This window comes from Rhinolophus hipposideros (assembly GCF_964194185.1).
Source record: "Rhinolophus hipposideros genome assembly, chromosome: 5".
Lineage (NCBI taxonomy): Eukaryota > Metazoa > Chordata > Mammalia > Chiroptera > Rhinolophidae > Rhinolophus > Rhinolophus hipposideros.
The window spans coordinates 92,738,421-92,759,070 of NC_138051.1; the positions used below are offsets into that span (position 1 = coordinate 92,738,421).

General features: G+C 42.9%; 1 protein-coding gene across 2 annotated transcripts in view; it reads left to right on the plus strand.

Moving 5' to 3' along the window:
* GOLGA5 (golgin A5) overlaps nucleotides 1-5,676 on the plus strand; it is a 31,477-nt gene extending 25,801 nt beyond the window's left edge. Inside the window, exons 11-13 of one of the 2 annotated variants that reach the window (XM_081048230.1) lie at nucleotides 1,114-1,219; nucleotides 3,694-3,757; nucleotides 5,072-5,676. In XM_081048230.1, coding sequence (XP_080904356.1) covers nucleotides 1,114-1,219; nucleotides 3,694-3,757; nucleotides 5,072-5,152 — 251 coding nt within the window. In that variant the 3' untranslated portion in view covers nucleotides 5,153-5,676. The remainder of the gene's footprint in view (nucleotides 1-1,113; nucleotides 1,220-3,693; nucleotides 3,758-5,071) is intronic. The other variant, XM_081048229.1, reaches the window with a different exon arrangement.
* Nucleotides 5,677-20,650: the final 14,974 nt, after the last annotated feature.

The following is a 20,650-nucleotide window of genomic DNA, read 5'->3' on the forward strand; positions in this document are numbered from 1 at the left end:
GGGATTGTAATTTAGGGTGGTCAAGGAAGACCTCATTGAAAAGGTGGCACTTGATGAAAGTCCCAAGGAGGTACGATAACAGACTATGAGGAGATCTACAGGGAACATGTGCAAAGGCCCTGAGGCAGGAGTGTTGCTGGCACGGTGCAGGAACAGCAAGGGGACCAGAGCTACTGAGGTAGACTGAGTGATGGGCCAGTAGTGAAAGGTGAATTCAAAGAACTTGGTGAATACTGTTCAGGGCTCAATGAAGACTTTTCCTCTGAATGAAGGAGGAGCCATTGAAGGGCCTTGGAGGAGTGACTGATGTGACCTGCGTGTTAACAAGATACCTGTGGCTGCTGTGTCCAGAATAGACTGCAGAGAGCTAAGAGTAAGGCAGGGGGCCAGGGAGGAGCCATTGTATTAATCCATGTGAGAGGTGGTGGTGGTTCAGACCAGAGTGGGGATTGTGGGGGGTTATTTTAAAGGGGAGCTGACAGCACTGGCAGCTCTGGCAGATTGGATGTGGAGTTTGACAGAAAGGAGTCAGGTTTTTGGCCTGAGCAGATGGAAGGCTAGAGCTGTCATGTATTGAAATGGAGAAAACTGAGGGAGGAGTAGGTTGGTAGCAGGGGCAGGAAATCAGGATCATGGTTTTGGGCATGCTAAGTCTGAGGTGTCTGTTAGCTCGCCAGGTGGAAGTGAGGTAGGCGATTGGACAGGTCTGGAGTGGAGACTGGTCTGGGCTGGAGATGCCAATGCGGGAGTCATCAGCTTTGTGGGAAGGGTGTCTGGCCTCTCTCACCAGCATAGGAAGTAAGTGCTCATTAACATTGACCATCGGCAACACTTGGTGTTTGTAAACTTGAGTTTTGGCTAATGTCATGGGGAATAATTTCCGAGTTTTAACATTTTGATATTTTTGGGTATGGAAGTTTAAACATTTTATGTAACCAAATTTATCTGGGTTTTTTTCTTTTTTTATGGTTTTATCTTCTTTGGATGTAATACTTGGAAAGTTGGCCTTGAGAATTTCTTCCATATGTACTCTAATGCATATTCAGCTATAATTTTGTTAGAAAGTTCATTTTGGTATCTGTACGTTAATTCATTATTTTCTTGTTTAAACAGGCACACGTCTACGAACCGTCCCTGTTCTTTTTAATGACACAGAAACTAATCTGGCAGGAATGTATGGCAAAGTCCGCAAAGCTGCTAGTTCAATTGACCAATTTAGGTAAGCCATGCCAGTGAGATGAGCGATAGACCATCCACTGTTCTTACAACCTTTTCCAGGGGTTTCAGTCATCATGAGGCCCACCAGGCAGAGCTAAGTACTCCTTTCATGATATTTCAGTGTCATGAGCTTGCTTTAAGAGGTCTGCCAGTGTCTGTTTTATTGAAGATGAGTAACCCTGACATTTCTTTTTAAAACTCTATTTTAAAAACTCATTGAAAAAGTTTATTTCATGTAAATACATCCACGTGACTGTTTTATCTCATTACTTCATCATGTGATTAGAATAAAAGATGCTACTATATGTAAATGAACAGTACAGGGTGGCTGGTTAGGCAGCTGGTTAGAGCGCGGTGCTGACAGCACCAGGGCTGCCGGGTCAACCCCACGTGGCCGCTGTGAGCTGCGCCCTCCTTAAAAACATTACAACCAACCAACAAAGAGTACTCATATATATGGTTTATGTATACTGCATAATTTATATGTGTTATGTATATTTATAAACGTTTTATACTAGCAGACATCTATCTTATAAAGAAAATGTTTCAACAGTTTATATATAGCCTTGATAAAGTTCATGTCTGAATATCCTACTAAACTCTTCTGCCTTTCAGTGATTAAATGCAGTTTTAATGAATTATGGTATAATAGAGCAATCTTTTCTTACCTTTGTGTCGGAATGCAGTGCTGTTAAAACATACACGGACTGTGATTTACTAAGACTCTGAAGCCGCAGCCTAGGGTGCCACCACAGTCCTTATCTCAAAATGATTAGGCACATCTGTGAGGTGTGATCATAAAATACGGTAGTGTGTAAGTAAAAAAATTTATCACACTAAAAGACACATTGCCATTAATCCTCCTCAAAATACTCCCCCTCACTTTGAACACGTTTATGCCAACATTCCTGCCACTTTCTGAAGCGGTTCTGAAGTCCGCTTTCGTGAGTGTCTGCACCCTCCGTCATGACAACGCTCTATGTCACACATCACTTCTGGGACGGCAATTTCTGTCAGATAAAAACATTACGTTGTGTCCTCATCCAGCTTATTCACTGGATCTGACACTGTGGGACTTCTGGCTCTTCCCCAAAGTCAAAATGACTCAGGACATCAAGGCAGCCACAACAACACAACTAAAGACACTCACGAAAGAGGTCTTCCAGAACTGCTTCAAAAAGTGGCAGGAACGATGGGATAAGTGCATTAGAAGCGAGGGGGTGTATTTTGAGGGGGATTAATGGCAATGTGTCCTTTATTGTAATATTTTTTTTTTAATTTGAACATTTCACCGTAGTTTTTGATTACAACTCATATTTCTTTTCCCCCCCTTTCTTCCGTCCCCCTGCCCCTTTCCGGTTCAAGCCATTGTTTCTTAGTCTAGTTGTGTAGGACACAGCTCCCGGGCCCATGCTGGTGTTATGAGCCTTGTGCTCCACTGGCTGACGCAGTCAGTCGCCAGTCATCGGTCAGCTGCTCACGGCCGCTCACGCTGGCTGCCGGCCGCTCAGGCTGGCCACTGGCCGCTCATGGCAGCACACAGCAGCCCGCGGCAGCTCTCGCTGACTGCCGGCTGCTCATGGTGGGCACACGGTAGCCCGCGGCAGTTCATGCCAAGCTTCGGCTGCTCACAGTAGCCCAACTCCAGGGAGAGCCATTGTTCGTAATCTTGGTTGTAGAGGACGCAGCTCACTGGCCCATGTGGGAATCCAACCAGCGACCTCGGTGTTAGGAGCACAGCGCTCCAACCACCTGAGCCGCAGGGCCAGACATACACCTCATATTTCAACTATTCACGTATTCCACATACATAATTTTTAGAGAACCTACATGCAAAGCATCGTGCTAGTGGCAATGAGAGAAGCAGAAAGACATAGAAGCAAAGTGAATTTTCTTGTACATGTATCGCTCTACATAGAGAAAAAATGTTGTAGAGGCACAAGTAATAAAGTCGACATCGTATTGCTTCCTTCCCACACTTCATTTGTTTAGGTGTTTACTTGAATTTCTATAGTTTTGTGCCTTTTTAGAAGCATGTGTCCATGCAAAAACTTCCAGATAGATTAGCAATTTGCATGTTAATTCCAACCATTCTTTTTCCTTTTCATGTGTTTCCAGTTGCCTTATCTTTTGTAATTTCTTTGGTTCCTAAAAGAAAAATGACTCAGAAAGACCAAGTTTGCCTCCTACAGTTGTAGCTGAAGAAATAAGAGAAATAGCTTATGCTACAGTTTAACAGCCAAGCCCTGAATAATAATGAAGTATTTGTTTACTACTATGACATTTCCATACAGTTATTTCAAATAATCATTTGACAATCTACTGTAAAAAAAAAAATCTTATTTTATGGTGGCAACATAAATAGTTTAAATGAGTGAAATGTTTAGAAGCATTATTAGATATTACCACAGGAAGATTTGTTTTGAGTGTAACTCTCTTCTCTTTTCCTCTCCACCCGCACCACCATTTGCATAGTATCCGTCTGGGAATTTTTCTCCGAAGATATCCCATAGCACGAGTTTTTGTAATTATATATATGGTAAGTAAACTTGTTTGAAAAAACAATGCTGCACTTGATTTTTAACTAGTTTTTTTCAGCTGCTGGTCTTTTTAACTAAAAATTTAGCAATCAATTTTGAAAGAGCTAGAACTCATTTTTGGTATTTAGTATTTTTTTCTCTTAAAATATGCAAGTGAAGTTTACAGTTTATTAAGTCTAAAATATAAATTGCTCAAAGCCTTTTCCTATAGTAAAATGAACTTGAGTGCAGTTTAGTAGTTACGTCCATTTCTAAGCTCCTCTGATGATAAAAGTGCAATATAAAATAGTTGATTTCACTTTTGTCTTGATGTAAAGTTGCTTTAATTGTTTTCATGTGTTTTGCTTTATTTTCTAAAAGGAACTCAAGGTTGATTTATTTTGTTTCAGATTTCTTAGCGCTAATATAATAGTTACCGTGGTTAAAGATGCCATTTCATGTGTCCTGTGAGCCTAAAAAGCTTAGTAACTGTTTTGAATGGGGATGTTTAAAAGTAGTTGAGTTGAATTAAGACAGGCATTTTTCTTGAAAAGAAATAAAAGCTTACTTAGAAAGAAATTTCTCTGTGATCCACTAGAGGGAAGAGTTATTCCTTTAAATAAAACGTTTTTAAGAAGACGGGTGGGGAGAATGAAGAAGAAAACATTGAATGGCATCAGAAAGGATTCAGAATAAACCCACATCCAGGGTGACTTCCCAAGTGTTGGAGATTTGGAGAAACACATGTGGGCATGAGAGGTGATGCTGCCCCCACAGAATGGCAGCGCCCTGAGGGAGGGCACCTCGGTCAGCGCAGCACTGCCACGAGGGAGTTGGTGCGAGTGGATCAGAGCAGGTCCTCTGCACCTGCCGCATCATTCCTGGCAAGAATGTCTTCCTCTCCCCTCCTCACCAAAGCGTGGCCAAACCCCCTTCACAACATCAGCCATAACTGTCCTAAAAAGCCTTTCCAACCAACTTCATGTACGTCTAGCAATCTTAGTCACGCTGTCTGCATTGTAACCATGCGATGGGTTGTGTATGTGTACGTGTGCGTAATGTGAATGCCTGGAGGGCTCGACTCCTTGACTGAGAACCTGTAGGTATTGCAACTCTTGATGACCCTCCATTGATGGTTTGCACATCTGTTTCCTCATTCTTAATCCAGTTAACATGTCCTGAGCGTGGATAGTGTTGCAGACCACTAAGGGGTCCGCCACAGGAATACAAATAAGGACCCAGAAGACATATTCCTGCCCTCAGTGCACTGCCAGGGGGCCGGTGGTGAAGATTGACTTACTGACTAATTCACAGATTGTTTGTTCTCTCTGCAGGCTTTGCTTCACCTCTGGGTCATGATTGTTCTGTTGACTTACACACCGGAAATGCACCATGACCAACCACATGGCAAGTGAACTGAGCCCAGTTGTGCCAGTGATTGCTTGTCGTTTTCCAGACTTGGGGTCTGCGGAAGCGTCAGTTGCCTATAATTCCTAAGGAGGGCACAAGTCATTATATCACTACAGCTTTTAACTTTTTAAATTATTACACAAGTACTTTACTACCTAAGGCCTCCTCTAATGTCCTTCAAATGGTAAGAGTTTCTGAAACAAAGACAGTAATTTAACAGGCTCAGCTCTGCTGCTTCTGAGGCTGGTGGTTCAGTGTACATATGTATACACAAGAGACGCTGGGTTGTTCACCTCTGCGCAGACCGTTCTGTGTTGTAGGTGACACTCAATGTGGGCTATAATCAGGGAGACTAATTGTATTTAGTGATATAAATAAAATGTTTTCTTTTTTGATAATTCAGTCTGCTTTTGTATCTTCATATATTTAACTTGGCAAATACAGATTTACTTTTACATGTTAAAGGCCTGATTGGTATAAAGCTTTTTATAAACACATAAATAAAATTTACTGTGCATTTCTTTTTTTCAAAATGATACTTTGCCATCCCCATCAAACAAGACCTTTCTGGGTGGGCTTTAGTGATAGAGCCAGACAGCAGCAGCTGCTGTCACCTTGTCACCGCCCCTGTGCCCAGTGTGTGCACTTCTTTCCTCTCTCCCCACCCCCACCGTGCCATCTTCCTTGGTTCTCACTCAATCACTGCCTGTGTTCCTTTTCTCCAGCTATACTTCAGTTTGGCTCAGGACACCTATAGCCCCTGCTTGGAGCATTTAGGAATCCAGTCCTATTAATGATATCGCTACTGTCACTTTAATTGACCTGTGACCTTAATTGACTCATAAACTCTTCCGAATTTTGGTACACTAGTACATGCATATGTTTCTTTTCATTGGAAAATGAAGTTCTAAAGGTTATCTTAGGTGTATTTGGGTTTCTTTTCAACTTAACATGAATGAAAAAAGCAGAAAGTACAGCATTTAAAAGTGGCTATGAGATTAGGGGTGGGGCGTAGACACAGTAAACCGTCAAGTACGACAGCCCATCAGAGTCTGAGCTCTAAGGTCAGGTCTGATCTCAAACAGAATGAAAAGTTAAGTCTTGTTAATACCTTTTAAAGCTTTCTTTTTTCCTCTCTTCTAATTTGGAAACATTTCTGGGAAATGATTAAAACCAGGTTACATACTGAAGATGGAAAACAGCACGTGTTTCGTCATCATGCACTGCCAGACTTCCGTCTCAGCGTGGCCTGGCTTTTGTTGGGATGGCTCTAAATCTTTTGTTCAGTTTTTATACATTCTTGGCTTTGGAAATAGTTTGACAAAGTGTTTCCGAGATGATTTTTCAGCAGTTCCTTAAATCTTTGAGTTTCAGTTTCAGTGTTCTTGACTGCTAACAAACACTTTGGGGGTCATTAAGGGTGCTCCCCTTCACTTGTCCTCAGATCACACAAGCCCTTCTTGACCTAATTAAAAGGATTGTGTGAGAGCCGGATTGTTTTCCTTCTCAACCCAGTGTATTCATTTAAAGACGTTTTACACACACACACACACATACACATATATTATCAGAGCTCTTCTGCTTTGTATTTATAACTTAATTTAAAAATACGATTATTCTAATTAGAAAATTTCCCTTTTTCTAGACTTTGCGCTTACCAAAAACTACCATTTCTATTGCCACAGAACAAAAACTTCAAAGGAAGAGCATGGGTTTTGTTAAAACGTGGTGGAACTAGGCCCACCCTGTTAGTTCTGTTGATGAGGGAGTAGAATGTCTGGGGCAGTCAGTCCGGCCTTAATTGAAGAAGCCTTACATCCAACTCTCCCTGTGCGGGGAAAAGCAACTCCTCCCGTGTTCACTGGGCTCCAGCCCCTATTGCAAGAGGCCACTGTACCAGGAAAGGTCAGTATGGGCATCTTGGTTGTGATGGAAGTAGAAGGGAAGAACTAGGAAAGCCGAAGGGGACAGTCAGGGACTGACTAAGGCCTGCAGCAAGTGAGGCTGACGGGTCCAGAAGAAAGAAAGGACAGAGAAAAGTGTCATCGTTATTCTGAACCCGCTGGAGACTAGTATTCCTATTAACTTCTGAGAATAGGGGTTAAATGGTGCTGAACTTCCACTTCTAATGGGTGACCTGCTTTCCAGACACAGATTCAAACACACAAACACCTCAAAATAAGTGCAACTGTTTCTTTTGTAAAAACACTGGAGTGTCCAATGTGTTGCATGCAGAAGCCTCATTTCTAGAAGATGTCTCAAAGAAAAAAAGTGGTAGTAAAATAATTTCAAATCATAACGAGACTACAAAGTAATTCACATTATGGGCACCCTGTGTGCTCGCGCCTTCTAGGAACTGGGAGGACAGTGGCGAACAAAAGTCCCTGCCCTCGCGCAGCTTCCATTTAAGTAGGGAAGGCCGACTATAGACATACATGTCACTTGGTGTTAAGTGCTATGATTATAAAATGAGGGGAAGGTACGGAGAGATGGGGAAGGAGAACAGGCCGTCACCTCTGCAGAGGTGACAACTCGTGCAAGATGTGAATAAAGTGACGGGCCACGCAAACTATGGAGCGGGCGTTCTAGGCTGTAGGTTAAGTAGGTGCAAAGCCTCTGACACAGAAACCTGCTTGGTGTGTTCAAAGAGAAGACCAGCAAGGAGGCCAGCGTGTGGGGAACAGAATGAGCGAAGGGGCAGAGGGAAGGGGCAGTCTGGCAGGGACCGTCGGCCGAGGTAAGGACTTGGAACTTGAAATCCCTTTTTGTTTCTCCTTAGTAACCCCCTCTGCCCTTGAACCACCACCTTTGAACGGAAAAACCTTTGAAATCTGTTGTAGAACAAATCTAAAGACCACTGTTGTTCCACCTGCAAACACCAAGTCGTATGTAGCTGCTTTTGCTGAGGGGAGGACCTGAGGAGGTCATCTCCTGTGTACTTACAGAGAACACTCCATCAGTGAATTTGGACATTCCCCCATCACTTCTTACTCTTCACTCCTTATCTTTGTTCAAGTCAAGGACAAATAGAAAAATGAAATGAAATCCAAGAGCGGAGCCCTTCACATCTGAAGGCAAACGCCCCCCACGCTGACTAACCAACCTTAGCACTGCCTGGCTGCACCGCTGGCATGCGAGCATTGCTCAGAGACTCATGTCTTGGGGCATTCCTGCTCTCCGAGGACAAAGGCGGTGCTTTTTTATCCACTCAGGGCCTGGACTAGAGTCTGGCACATAAGTGGCCTTCAATTGATGTTCACTGAAATTGGCTGACAGAGGCAGGCAGAGCACCGAGCTCGCGCACGGTGCCTCTAGAGCCCCCAGACCCCTCTCCCCACTCAGCATCGAGCCCATTCGTGCAGCACTCCTGGTTCCTGAAACCAGAGCAAAGAAGAGAAACTAAGCGGCCAGGTGCATCGACAGAAGTGAGGACAGCTTGCCAGGATTTCCCCAGAGAGGGAACAGCCGTGAGAATGTACAACACAAAAGCAGGTGACCGAGGCTATTGCTGGTCCTGGATATTTATAGTGAAGACCTTTAATCACCAGGAAAGTTCAGTCATGCTTAAGCCAAAAGACAGGCAGGACTGCCGGACAGTGAAGACTTCTGAAAGCAATAAGATGTTTACATTCCGTTCTTGGAGGTTCTGCAAAGCAACCCCAAGATACAATGAGGTTCTTGACTAATAGCAAAGTGTTACGTCTGTTCTCCACCCCACGGGACCCTCCTCTAGCCGCTTAGCTTCTCGCCTCGCGGTGCTAGTTAAACTGAGTTTAGATAAAGTAGTGAGGTTTCCGTAGGCGGACTTATCAACTACTGGCAGTTTGCTTTAACTCACAAACGTGGTTTAAGTCAGTTGAATTCAAGAATTAATTAAAGCCTGAAATGTGACCATGGGTAGAACGTGCTTTCTCAAAGGGGCTTATATCACCACCAATGGGTCAATATTGGTTCTTTGGAGGGCAAAAATGTCTTACTGTTTTTATCTATAAAGCCCAGATATGCCTTCAGTATATAACATCATATCTGTGACATTAAGATTTCATGGGTGGGGTGTAGTAATAATGGGAAAAAAAAGGTTGGGACACACTGGGCTAGATGATATGGAGACTAGTTCTGCCCTCATGGGGCCTACACTCTACCAAAGGAAACTGGTTTTCAGTCATGCACGAGCTGGCCTGCATTGCCTCCTGAGCGTCCAGCCACGCCCCACCCACATCTTACTGGACACTCCAGTCTCCTGTACAGCACTAGGCTGTTACTCTCCAGTTACCCACTGCCCCTTCCTGTGGGAGGATTTTACTTCCTGTCCCACTGAGGTCAGCCTTGGCCATATGACCTGACTTGCTTTGGCCAGTGAAATGTGAGTGGAAGGGACATGTGCCATTCCTGAGCAGAAACTTGTGGTTTGGCTACCTAACGTGCATCCTTTATGAGCCAACGCATTCTAGACAGGCTGCTCCTTCAGCCTCGGTCCTGGAATGAAGAAGACATGGGGTAGAGCCAAAACAGAGCATGTGCACATGGACATGTAGCTTGAATGAAAGGTAAATCTTTGCTTTTGTGGGCCTCTGAGATTTGGGAAGTTGGTTATGACAGCCACATAACCTCGCAATAAGTGACTAATGTACCCACCAATGCATATGTTTTGGCTCTACCTCCAGACCTCTGCTCTACTTAGGACACTTCCCTTCATGGCTCCTGTCCCCTCCTGGCATCAGCTTAGCTGCCACTTTCTCTATGAAGTTGGAACGCCTCCTTCTCCCTCCCCCCTAAAAGCAAAAAAAAAAAGGTATCTCTAGAAGGCAAAATAACGACTGTCCCCAAGATGTCCATGTCCTAATCCCTGGAACCTATGAATAATGTCAAAAGGGACACTGCAGATATGGTTAAGGATTGTAACATAAGGAGATTCTCCTGAATTACCCAGCTGTGCCCAAAGTAATCATAAGGGTCCTTAAAATGTGGAAGAAGAAAGCCGAAGAGTCAGAGAAGGAGATGTGATGACAGAAGCAGAAATCAGAATGATCCCGTTGCTGGCTTTGAACATGGAGGAAGGGGCCATAAGCCAATGAATGCCGGCAACCTCTAGAAGTTGGAAAAGGCAAGGAAACAGATTCCTAGAGCCTCCACGAAGGAATGCACTCTGTCAACACCTTGATTTTAGCGCAGTGAGACCCACTTCAGACTGCTACAGAAATGTAAGAGAACAAATTTGTGTTGTTGTAAGTCACTTCATTGGTGGTAATTTCTTACAGCAGCAGTAGACTACAAATACAGTGTCCCTTCCTGGTTATGAGCGCCCACATCACACCGTAGTTCCCTAATTATGATACTTATGCTTAATTAAATTGCCTCTTCACTTTCCATCACTCCAGCTGGACTCTAAACTTGATATATCTACCTTGTCACAACTGTACGAGGTGTGATCAAACAATACGGTGAATGTTTAAATAAAATAAATTATTACAGTAAAAAACACATTGCCATTAATCCCCCTCAAAATACCCCCCTCACTTTGAACACACTTATCCCATCGATCTTGCCCCTTTCTGAAGCAGCTCTGGAAGTCCTCTTTCTTGAATGTCTTTAGTTGTGCTGTCATAGCTGCCTCCATGTCCTGAGTCATTTTGACTTTGGGGAAGAGCCAGAAGTGGATAAGGACACACTGTAATGATTTTATTTGACAGAAATTGCCCTATACCAGAAGGGACATACGACATGGTGCGTTGTCATGATGGAGGATGATTTACAGCACACTTTAAAACACACCTTCTCTCAACTGTAGCTCACACCCAACGAACTGCACCGAACAAGCTGAAACCTGTCACACACTATTACTAAGGTTCAACGTGCTGCTTCCCATAGTGAAGATCCCTGCCTTTCTGTTGGATGGCACTTGGGAGCAGCATTCACTGTATTTTGTGATCACAATGGAAAGGTTCCGTGTCACACATCGCTTCTGGTACGGCAATTTCTGTCAAATAAAAATATTATGGTGTGTCCTCATCCACCTTATTCACCAGATCTGGCACTGTGTGACTTCTGGCTCTTCCCCAAAGTCAAAATGACCATGAAAGGAAAACGTTTTGAATCAATTCAGGCGATCAAGGCAGCCACGACAGTGCAACTAAAGACACTCATGAAAGAGAACTTCCAGAACTGCTTTAGAAAGTGGCAAGAACAATGGGATACATGTCCTCAAAGGGAGGGGGGACATTTTGAGGGGGACTAAAAAGCAATGTGTCTTTTACTGTAATCAATTCTTTTTTTTAATTTATTGGGATGACAATTGTTAGTAAAATTACATAGATTTCAGGTGTACAATTCTGTATTACATCATCTATAAATCCCATTGTGTGTTCACCACCCAGAGTCAGTTAATAAATTCTTTTTTAATTTAAACATTCACCATATTTTGTGATCTTCTAAGCCTAGAAGAGTGCAAGTCACTTACTAGGAACTTAATGCAAATTTCTGGAATGAAAATCTTTGAAACTAGGACTAATGAGGAACAATGATGTATGACAACAAAGAACTATAAACTTACAGCTGGTTGCTACTCGTTTCTGGCTTGTTTAACTAGTTGTGGTGCTGGAGAAGTCACTCACCAGCTCTGACACCAATTTCCTCACCTTTAAGAATGGGGAAGCTGAAAAGGATCACAGAATTTCCCCATAGATAAAAAGAGCATTTTTCTAAGTTGACTATATAATCAAATGTTAGTTTTTTATGGTGTGGTGTGTTTATCTTACAGTTGCATGGACTGAGGAAGAGGAAAACCCTGCTGTCAGCCCTGCTGACAACCAACCGTGGTCCCAACAGAATATAAACTTACTCAAAACAAGACATTGACAAGGCCACTCTCGTGAGCACAGAAATTACTAAACACCCCCCTCTTCTGACCAGCATTGCTCTTTTCTGAGCAATTGCTGCTGTTCCATCAAGAACAACTCAAGACCCATTTTAACTCTCCTTCTAGAAGACAGCCATTGAGGTACTCAGTCACCCCATTGCCTCTGCTTCTTGGCAGCGTCCAACCCAGAACTGGCCCCTGAGTCTTTAATAGCCCTCACAATCATCCAACACAAACACAAACCCTATAAGAAGCCCCTCTCATCTCCCCTACTGAGGTGCTCCTGAGGACATGTTTTTCCTCGCTGCAGCAAGCCTGAAAAACCTAACTTGGGGAGTCTGAGCTTTGCTTGCTTGTTTTGATTACAGGTGAGGTCTTGGTCAATTGGCTGTGATAGAAGCTCCTCATATTCAATTCTATCCTTTAACAGACAAGCAAACAAGTATAGTGACCCATCATTGGCCTCCAATTAGCTCTAAAAATGAGATCAAATACATCTTTTGTTTGTTTTCATATACCCATGAGTTTGAGCAATTTGTTTCCTGAACGTGTCAGCCTACCAAATCTGTCTGGCAGAGTCTTCTATTTCTCATCTTGGCTAGAACCTTCCAGTAGCTTTTAGTCACTGGAGAAAACCTGCCATATTTTTTCAAATAATGCTTAGTCCTGGGGCAAAGCCAGATATGTTCTTATGAGACTTAATTGTTCTTTATCAATGTGAGAGGAAGCAGGTGTGTGTTCCCTGCTGCCATCTGATTTATTTCTTCGAGTTCTGCAAAAAAACACTCCATCAGCCACCCAAGCAGGAAATTGCCTTTCTGCAGAAGATAAACAAGAGGGTTTGCTTCATTTTTAGCCATAAAATTAGACCTAAAAACCATGTTAAATCACTTGTTGTTGTTGTTTTTTTCTGATTATTAGAGTAATATTCCTTAATTGTGAAAAATACAATAAAACATAAGAAGAAAATATCATGCATCCATAGACCCACCAGTCCAAACTAATAAATCTTCACACGTGGCCTGTTTCCTTCCAGCCTTTTTTCTTCACTGTGTATGTGTATGTATGTAGAAAGGTCCAGAAGGGAAGAAAAAGCCGCTTGTAGTTGAAGTCATATTGGATACAAGGTCTGACAACTTAGTTCGTGACCTTGTTGCAATGCTGTTGCTAACCTTTTTTGATATCAGGGGGATTATTCATTATAAATTTGTACCAACTGCACAAACAGTTAACCAAGTTTACTATTTGGAAGTGCTGAAAAGGCTGCGTGAAAAAGTGAGACGACCTGAACTTTTCGCCAACAATTCCTGGCTCTTGCATCACGACAAGGCACCAGCTCACAGGGCACTGTCTGTGAGGGAGTTTTTAGCCAGTAAACAAATACCTGTGTTGGAACACTCTCCCTACTCACCTGACCTGGCCCCCAATGACTTCTTTTTTTACCGGAAGTAAAGGAAATATTGAAAGGAAGACATTTTGATGACATTCAGGACATCAAGGGTAATAGGACGACAGCTCTGATGGCCATTCCAGAAAAAGAGTTCCGAAATTGCTTTGAAGGGTGGACTAGGCACTGGCATCGGTGCATAGCTTCCCAAGGGGAGTGCTTCAAAGGTGACCTAGTGATATTCAGCAATGAGGTATGTAATGCTTTTTCTAGGATGAGTTTGTGAACTTAATTGTCTGACCTCGTATACCATTTTCAATTTTAATTGTATTTTTAAATGATGTAATACATGCTCGTTGTAAAAATTCTAAGCATTCCCATACATAGAGCAATAATTTCTAGTGCCTTTGCAGCACCATCTCCCTATCCACTCCCTTCCCAGGGTTAACTAGGGTTAAATTAGGAAGAAATGAGCTTTAGTGGTCTATTGGAAGTAGTCAGTATATAACTGTTTAGTGGTGGGTAGGGGTGGGCGTGGCAGTTACTGAGTGGATTATTCACATCCCTGGTGGAAGGCAGATCCCCACTGATTTCCCACCACCAGGTGCCCATGATTTGGTGTAACTCCCTCCTCGTGGGTCAGGTAGGACCCATGACTTCCTTCTGATCTATAGAATATGGCAAACGTGATGGGACATCTCTCTCTTGATTTGGTTACATTATAAGGTACAGGTAATAGGATGTCAGACTGGTGATTACATTACATGATGTAAGTAAGAGTCCGTCTTAGCAGACTGGATTCCCCTTGGCTTGATGAAGTGAGTGGCCATGTTGAGGAAGCCACGTGTCGAGGGACTGAGGTGGCACCTAGGGCCTGATGGCAGCATCCAGGTGACAGCCAGCAGAAAACTGGGGCCTGAGTAATGCAACTGCAAGGAAATAAATTCTGCTGACAACTAGAATGAGCTGGAAAGCAGGTTCTTCCCCGTTCAAGCCTCCAGATGAGACCACAGCCCTGGCCGACATCCTGACTGCAGCTGGGTAAGACCCAGGACAGAAGACCCAGCTAAACCCAGACTCCTGATGAGAACATAAATGGGTGGGTTTTTTTTTTAAGGTGCTAGACTTGTGGTAATTTGTTATATCATGATAGGAAACTAACACCGCAGGTCCTCAAATAACACCGTTTTGTTCAGTGTCGTTTCATTATAACATTCATGAGATGCTGAAGGAACTGAACTCTTGTGTATGTCAATCAGCCTATAATATAATTGGTTTCATTATACCTAGTTTCATTTAAAGCCACGGAACCTATCGACAACATGAAATGAGGACTTACTGTACACTTTTTCTATGCATTTCCACACTGTAGTGGTCAGAACTCCTTGGCTGCAAGCAATAGGCACCAGCTCAAACTCATGTAAGCAAAAAGGAAAGCTATAGGTTCACCTAACTTCGGGCATGTTTAAATCCAGGTGCTGAAACACTACACAGGTATCTTTCTCTTTCCTTCTTAGCTCTCCCGTGTCAGCTTGATTCATAGGCAGCTACTTCTCCAAAGATTTATCAGCTTGGGAACCTCTGTGGAAAATGATACTGCCAGTCACTATGGAAAACAGTATGGAGGTTCCTCCTAAAATTAAGAATAGACCTACTGTATAACCCAGCAATCCCTCTTCTGGATATCTACCTAAAGAATTTTAAACATTTATTTGTAAAGATATAGGTACCCCTGTGTTCATTGCAGCATTATTCACAGTGGCCAAGACATGGAAACAACCTGTGTCCTTTGATGGATGATTGGATAAAAAACATGTGGTACATATATACAATGGAATATTACTCAGCTATAAGAAAGGAAGAAATACTGCCATTTGCAACAACATGGATGGATCTTGAGAGTATCGTGCTAAGCAAGAAAAGTCAGACAGAAGAAAAGAACCAGAACCATATGACTTCAATTATATGTGGGATATAAAACAAGAAGCAACAAACAAACAAGCAAAACAAACTCGTAGACACAGATAACATGGTGGTCAGCAGAGGCAAAGGGGTGTGAGGGAGGTAAAGGGGTCAAATATATGGTGACAGAACAGGCTAGACTTTGGCTGGTGAGCGCACAATGCAATATACAGATGTTGTATTATAGAATTGTAACTCGAAACTTATATAATGTTATTAACCAATATCATGCCAATGAATTTAATTTTAAAAAATTAAAAAAAATTTTCCCCATAGGTCCAGCAAAAGCCCTAGGGTTGATGTCACATTGCTCTGGTTGGACTAACCGAAGGCTTATGCCCACCAAACCCTGCAGCAGATGGCTGTGGTTCATATGTCCACATATGTCCACATCCAAACCTCATAAACCAAAAGAGGGAGGGACAAGTGCCAAAAGAAAATAAGGGTGAGCCTAGTTGAAAAATGTGAAATGGAAGAAGAAAGATAAAAACAACAGCTATCCACTTATGAGGACATGCATAGTTGCATATTCAAATGTATATGCAACTTTTTACCCTACTTTGATGACATAACAGTATCTAACAATATTGTAATAAATAACTCCCATATAATTTTTGCCAATGTTTATGAAAACAAATACAGAAAAGTTGAAAAGAAGACACAATGAGTATTCATATGCCCTTCACCTAGATGCTTTCATTGTTAACATGCTAACATTTGCCCCATCTGTTCTTCTCCCCCACAGCCACCCCTCACTCTCTTTCTGTCTTTTCTGAATGACTTAAATTGTAGACCTCGTGACACTTCAACCCAGGATATTTTAGCTAGGATCTAAGAAGAAATGCAGTCTCCTATATGACAACTATCCCATTAACACATCCAATAAGCTTCACATTGTGCAAAGACATTACATAATACCCAGTCCATATTCACATTTTTCTAATAGTCCAAAACTGTTCTTTATAGACCCAGAATCCAATCCAAGATTGCATTGGATTATCCTATCTCCCCAGTCCCATTAATCCAGAACCCTCCTCTTTCTCTTTTTGGTCCTCATACATTGATATTTGAAAAGTGTGGGCCAGTTATCTTGCAGAAGGACGCACACTATGGATTTGTCTGTTCTCTCATGATTAGATTCAGACGCGTTTGGGAAGAAGATTATGTAGGTGACATTGGGTCAGCACCTCAACTCAGAAGGCACACAAGGTCAGTGACGCTAAATTTGGTCACTTGGTTCAAATAGTTCCTGCCATATCTCTCCATCATAAAGGTACATTTTTCATTCTTTTTATTAAATGTTTTGTGGGGTGATACTTTGAGACCATGCTAATATCCTGTTCCCCGACAAATTTTCAGTGGTTTTAGAATGCACTTCCAATCCTTGCCTGAACTATTATATTGGTAGTTACGAAGTGGTGATTTTCTAAATCTGTCATCATTTCTTCTACCATTGTTAGCTGACTTTTCTCATTCTCTCCACTCATTTTTAATTTACACTATCAATCTATAGTTATGGATTTAAAAAAATTCAATATGTTAAATACCACTGTCCTCATAATCCTCGTTGATATTTAAATTGCTTAAGCAATTTAAATTGTTCAAGCCCCTTGAAGCCAGCTCCTGTGTGCTTTCGCCTGTCCCCATCGTTTGGGGCACATCTTTGCTTTCTGGTACACCAACATATTCCAGTCTACCCTGGAACTTTCCCTGCACCGAATCTGGAATCAGCCATTTCTGCAAAAAGCCCCCTGGTTCCTTTTGGTAGAGAATGATACTTAGAAACCAACATCTCGACATTAGGACATTCCATACAAGTTTTAAAGTTGCTAACCACCATTTTAAATTGTTTCATAAATTTCCATTAAGTGGTTGGACTACAACTTAACTATTCCATTACTACTGGGTATTTTGGAGAGAAACAATTTTTCTCCATTAAAAAATAACACTGTGATAAAAAGTTGTCTGCATAAATGTATATGTACTCACACACACACACACACACACACACACACATACACACACACACCTTTTTTGTTGTTAATTGAGAACGGGTGCCTTAGGATACATCCCAGAGTGGAATCACTGGGTTAAAGGGTAGAGACACCTTTCAGATGCTCTTTGCAAACCACCTAATTGCCCCCCAGAAAAATAGTATCAATTTACCCACCCACCAGAAGTGAATCAGATTCTTAGTACACTCTCAGCAGCAGTATTGGAATAAAAAAGAGAGCAAGCTATTCTGTAAGTCCAATAGAGAGCATGGCGTGTCATTGGTTTAATATTCATTTGATTACTGGTCACGTTGGACGTAGTCGGGTAGAACCTTTTTCATGTTTATTATCTGACCATGTTTTATAAACTCAGGTCATTTAACGGGAAGACTTGGCAAAAAGAGGAACTAAGTAAATACTGTCAGTGTTGCCGTAATTTATAGACTGCAGCAGCAGCAGAGAGTGGGAGGGAGACAGACTTTGCTGGAGCTCCCGGGAAGTGAGGTAGGAAGGCCGGACGCCCATGAGCTTCCTGTCACTACCTGCGCAGCACCCTGGGGGCACCCAGGTGAAGCGTGCAGCCCCCCTCACAGCATGCTCATCCAGGTGAGGAAACACAGCCACAAAGGTTTCCCTTGGTTTCTCTTGAATAGCCTCCCAGCCACAGGTGCTGGCCAGCATCCCACCTGCGACGCGCCTGAGTCCTAGGTTCCAAGAGCATCAGGGCGGCAGGGTCAGGAGGAAGCAGCATTGGACCTGGGGTTTGACTCGCTTCCTTCCATGGACTGATCAACAAATAATCATCAATAGGGAATTCTGGGAAGCAAGGTAGAGAGCTGGGCCACCAACCTGAGAGCCTGCATGCCACCATTTTGCCGCTGACATATCATTAGGTACATAGTTGTCCAGGAATAGGCCAGCTGCTTCCAACCAAGTATCTATAGACAGAAAGTCTGAACACACGCAAGCTAGTGGTAGGTTTAACGCTGACAACCACTGTTGCAAAGTCATGGATGAGTGCCAAGGATAATTCAAGATGTCTGCAACTGTAATGAGTAGGATATAAAACTATCCGTGACTTCTACTGGTAACAAATTCAGAAGTACACAATTGTGCTTTGTTATCTCTACTCATTGTTAAAGAAAAACGCTAATTTTTAGTTAGAGAATAAAGAAAATAATAATGTATTTTCCCCCATTTAAGTTAATGGGACCCTTGAATTCTAGCCACAGACCTCTCAAGGGTCCAGCCGTGGACCCTAGGTTAGCAGCCCCTGCATAGATAGAAGGCGTCTGGGTCCCTGGGCTTCTGATCAGAGGAGAGTTGCTGGCAGACAACCTGAGGATCACCCTCTTGATTTGAATGAACAATAAATGAACTCTTTTATTCTAGGCCATTGAGATTTGAAAGCTGTTACAGCAATTAGCATTATGTATTCTAACACACACAGAAATCAAGCCTTAGACGCCTTCGATTCAGGACATCCCAGGAAGCCCCGAAGGATGAAGCAGGACTGAAAGCAGGCAGTCCAAGCCACCCCCTCCATTGCCTTCCTGGGAGTGGCGGCGGGTACATCACCATTTCTCTGGGCTTCAGCTACTTCAGCTTTTTGTTTTCTTAATAAACACATATGAGACTAAACTGAAGTATTGCTTAGAAAAGCTTTGGAGAGAAAAAAACACACACAAGTTCAAGGGTAGAGCAAAAACTACCTTTAAGATCATTCCTCCAGCAAAGAGTAGTGGAAATGTATGGGACTGCGACTCAGACAGACCTGGCGCTACCAATTGCCTCGCAAGTCACTGGTTTTGTCCGAGCCTCTGTTTCCTCATCTATCAAGTGGAGACCAGCTCCTGCAGTGATTGCAAGGATTAGATGAGATGAAATATGCAACCGTGTCTGGTTCTGCCTGGCATGCAGCAGGCACTGGGTAATTGCAGGCTCCTTTCCCCAGTGTCTCCTTCTGTTTACTGGGAAAACCCTAGGGGCTTGGAAGGAAGAACTTTGAACAGTTTTGCCAGGCCACCTGATGAGAAGAGGGCATCTTTGCAAGCTCTGTTTCCTCACTCATCCTGTGCCGACTGCTATTTCCTGCCAAGGCTTAATTAAATCCTAGAGCAGCGAGTGCAGATAATTAACAGTGAGGCTCGTTAGGCAGGATTTTGGTTAATGTCTATGACTGTGGAAGATTCCAGTCACGGGCAATTAATATTTATCGTGTAATTAGGATGCTCACTTGGCAAGAAGGGGGTGAGCAGCTCGTCTGTCTGGACAGCAGACGGAGGTCTGGGCCTCGCCCGTGCATAGCAGGCCGGATGCGGGCCAGACAGGGGAAGGAGTCCAGGGAGGGGTTGTGGCCGAGCTGCCCTCTGTGCATGGAGGCCGCCTGACCACTCGGACCCTGAGCAGCTCTGCCTTCAGTCGGCAGCTTTCAGGCCAGGGCGTCACCATCAGAAGACTAGATGGGGCATATTTGATTTGTAATAAAATGGAAAAAGGAAGCATTTAAGTTTTTGAACAGGTAATACATTCACATGTCTCTAACATCAAAATCTATGAAGAGACAAACTGTGGAAGTCTTCCTCCCAGCCTGACCCCCATCTGTCCTTGGGTTTCTGTGGATCCTTTTTAGAAGTGGTGTTATACATATACAAGCAAATCCAAAGAAGAACCCTTTCCCCTACTTTTTAAAAAAACACAAATGTTAGCATTTTAAATATATGGTTTCAATTGTTGGCTTTTTAAAAAAAACAATAAAGCTTTCTTTAGGGCAGTAAAACTACTCTGCATGATACTATAATGCTGGGTACATTGGGTACATATCATCATAAATTTGTCTAAACCATAGAATGTACAACACCAAGAGTGAACCCCATTGCAAACTCTGGACTTTGGGTGATGATGACATGTTACTCAATTATAATAAATGTTCCACTCTGGTGGCAGGGGTGTGTGTTGATGATGGGGGTGGCTATGCATGGGTCAGAGAGCACGTGGGAAATCTCTACCTTCAGCTCAGTTTTGCTGTGAACCAAAAAACTGCTCTAAAAAATGAAGTCATTAAAATTTTTTTAACTTCCTCATTTCTTTAACAACTGCATGGAATTCCACTGGACAGATGTATCTCCATTTCTTTAACCAGTCAAATGCTAGTGGACAGATAGGTCATTTCCAATTTCTTGAAGGAACAGCAATGTTCTTGCGTGGGGGTGTGTCCCTATAGGGTTGAATTCTTTAGGGACGAGGCCAAATGCTGCAACAAAGAGACCATCCCTTAGGCCACTGTCTGTGCTGTTTGCAGGGT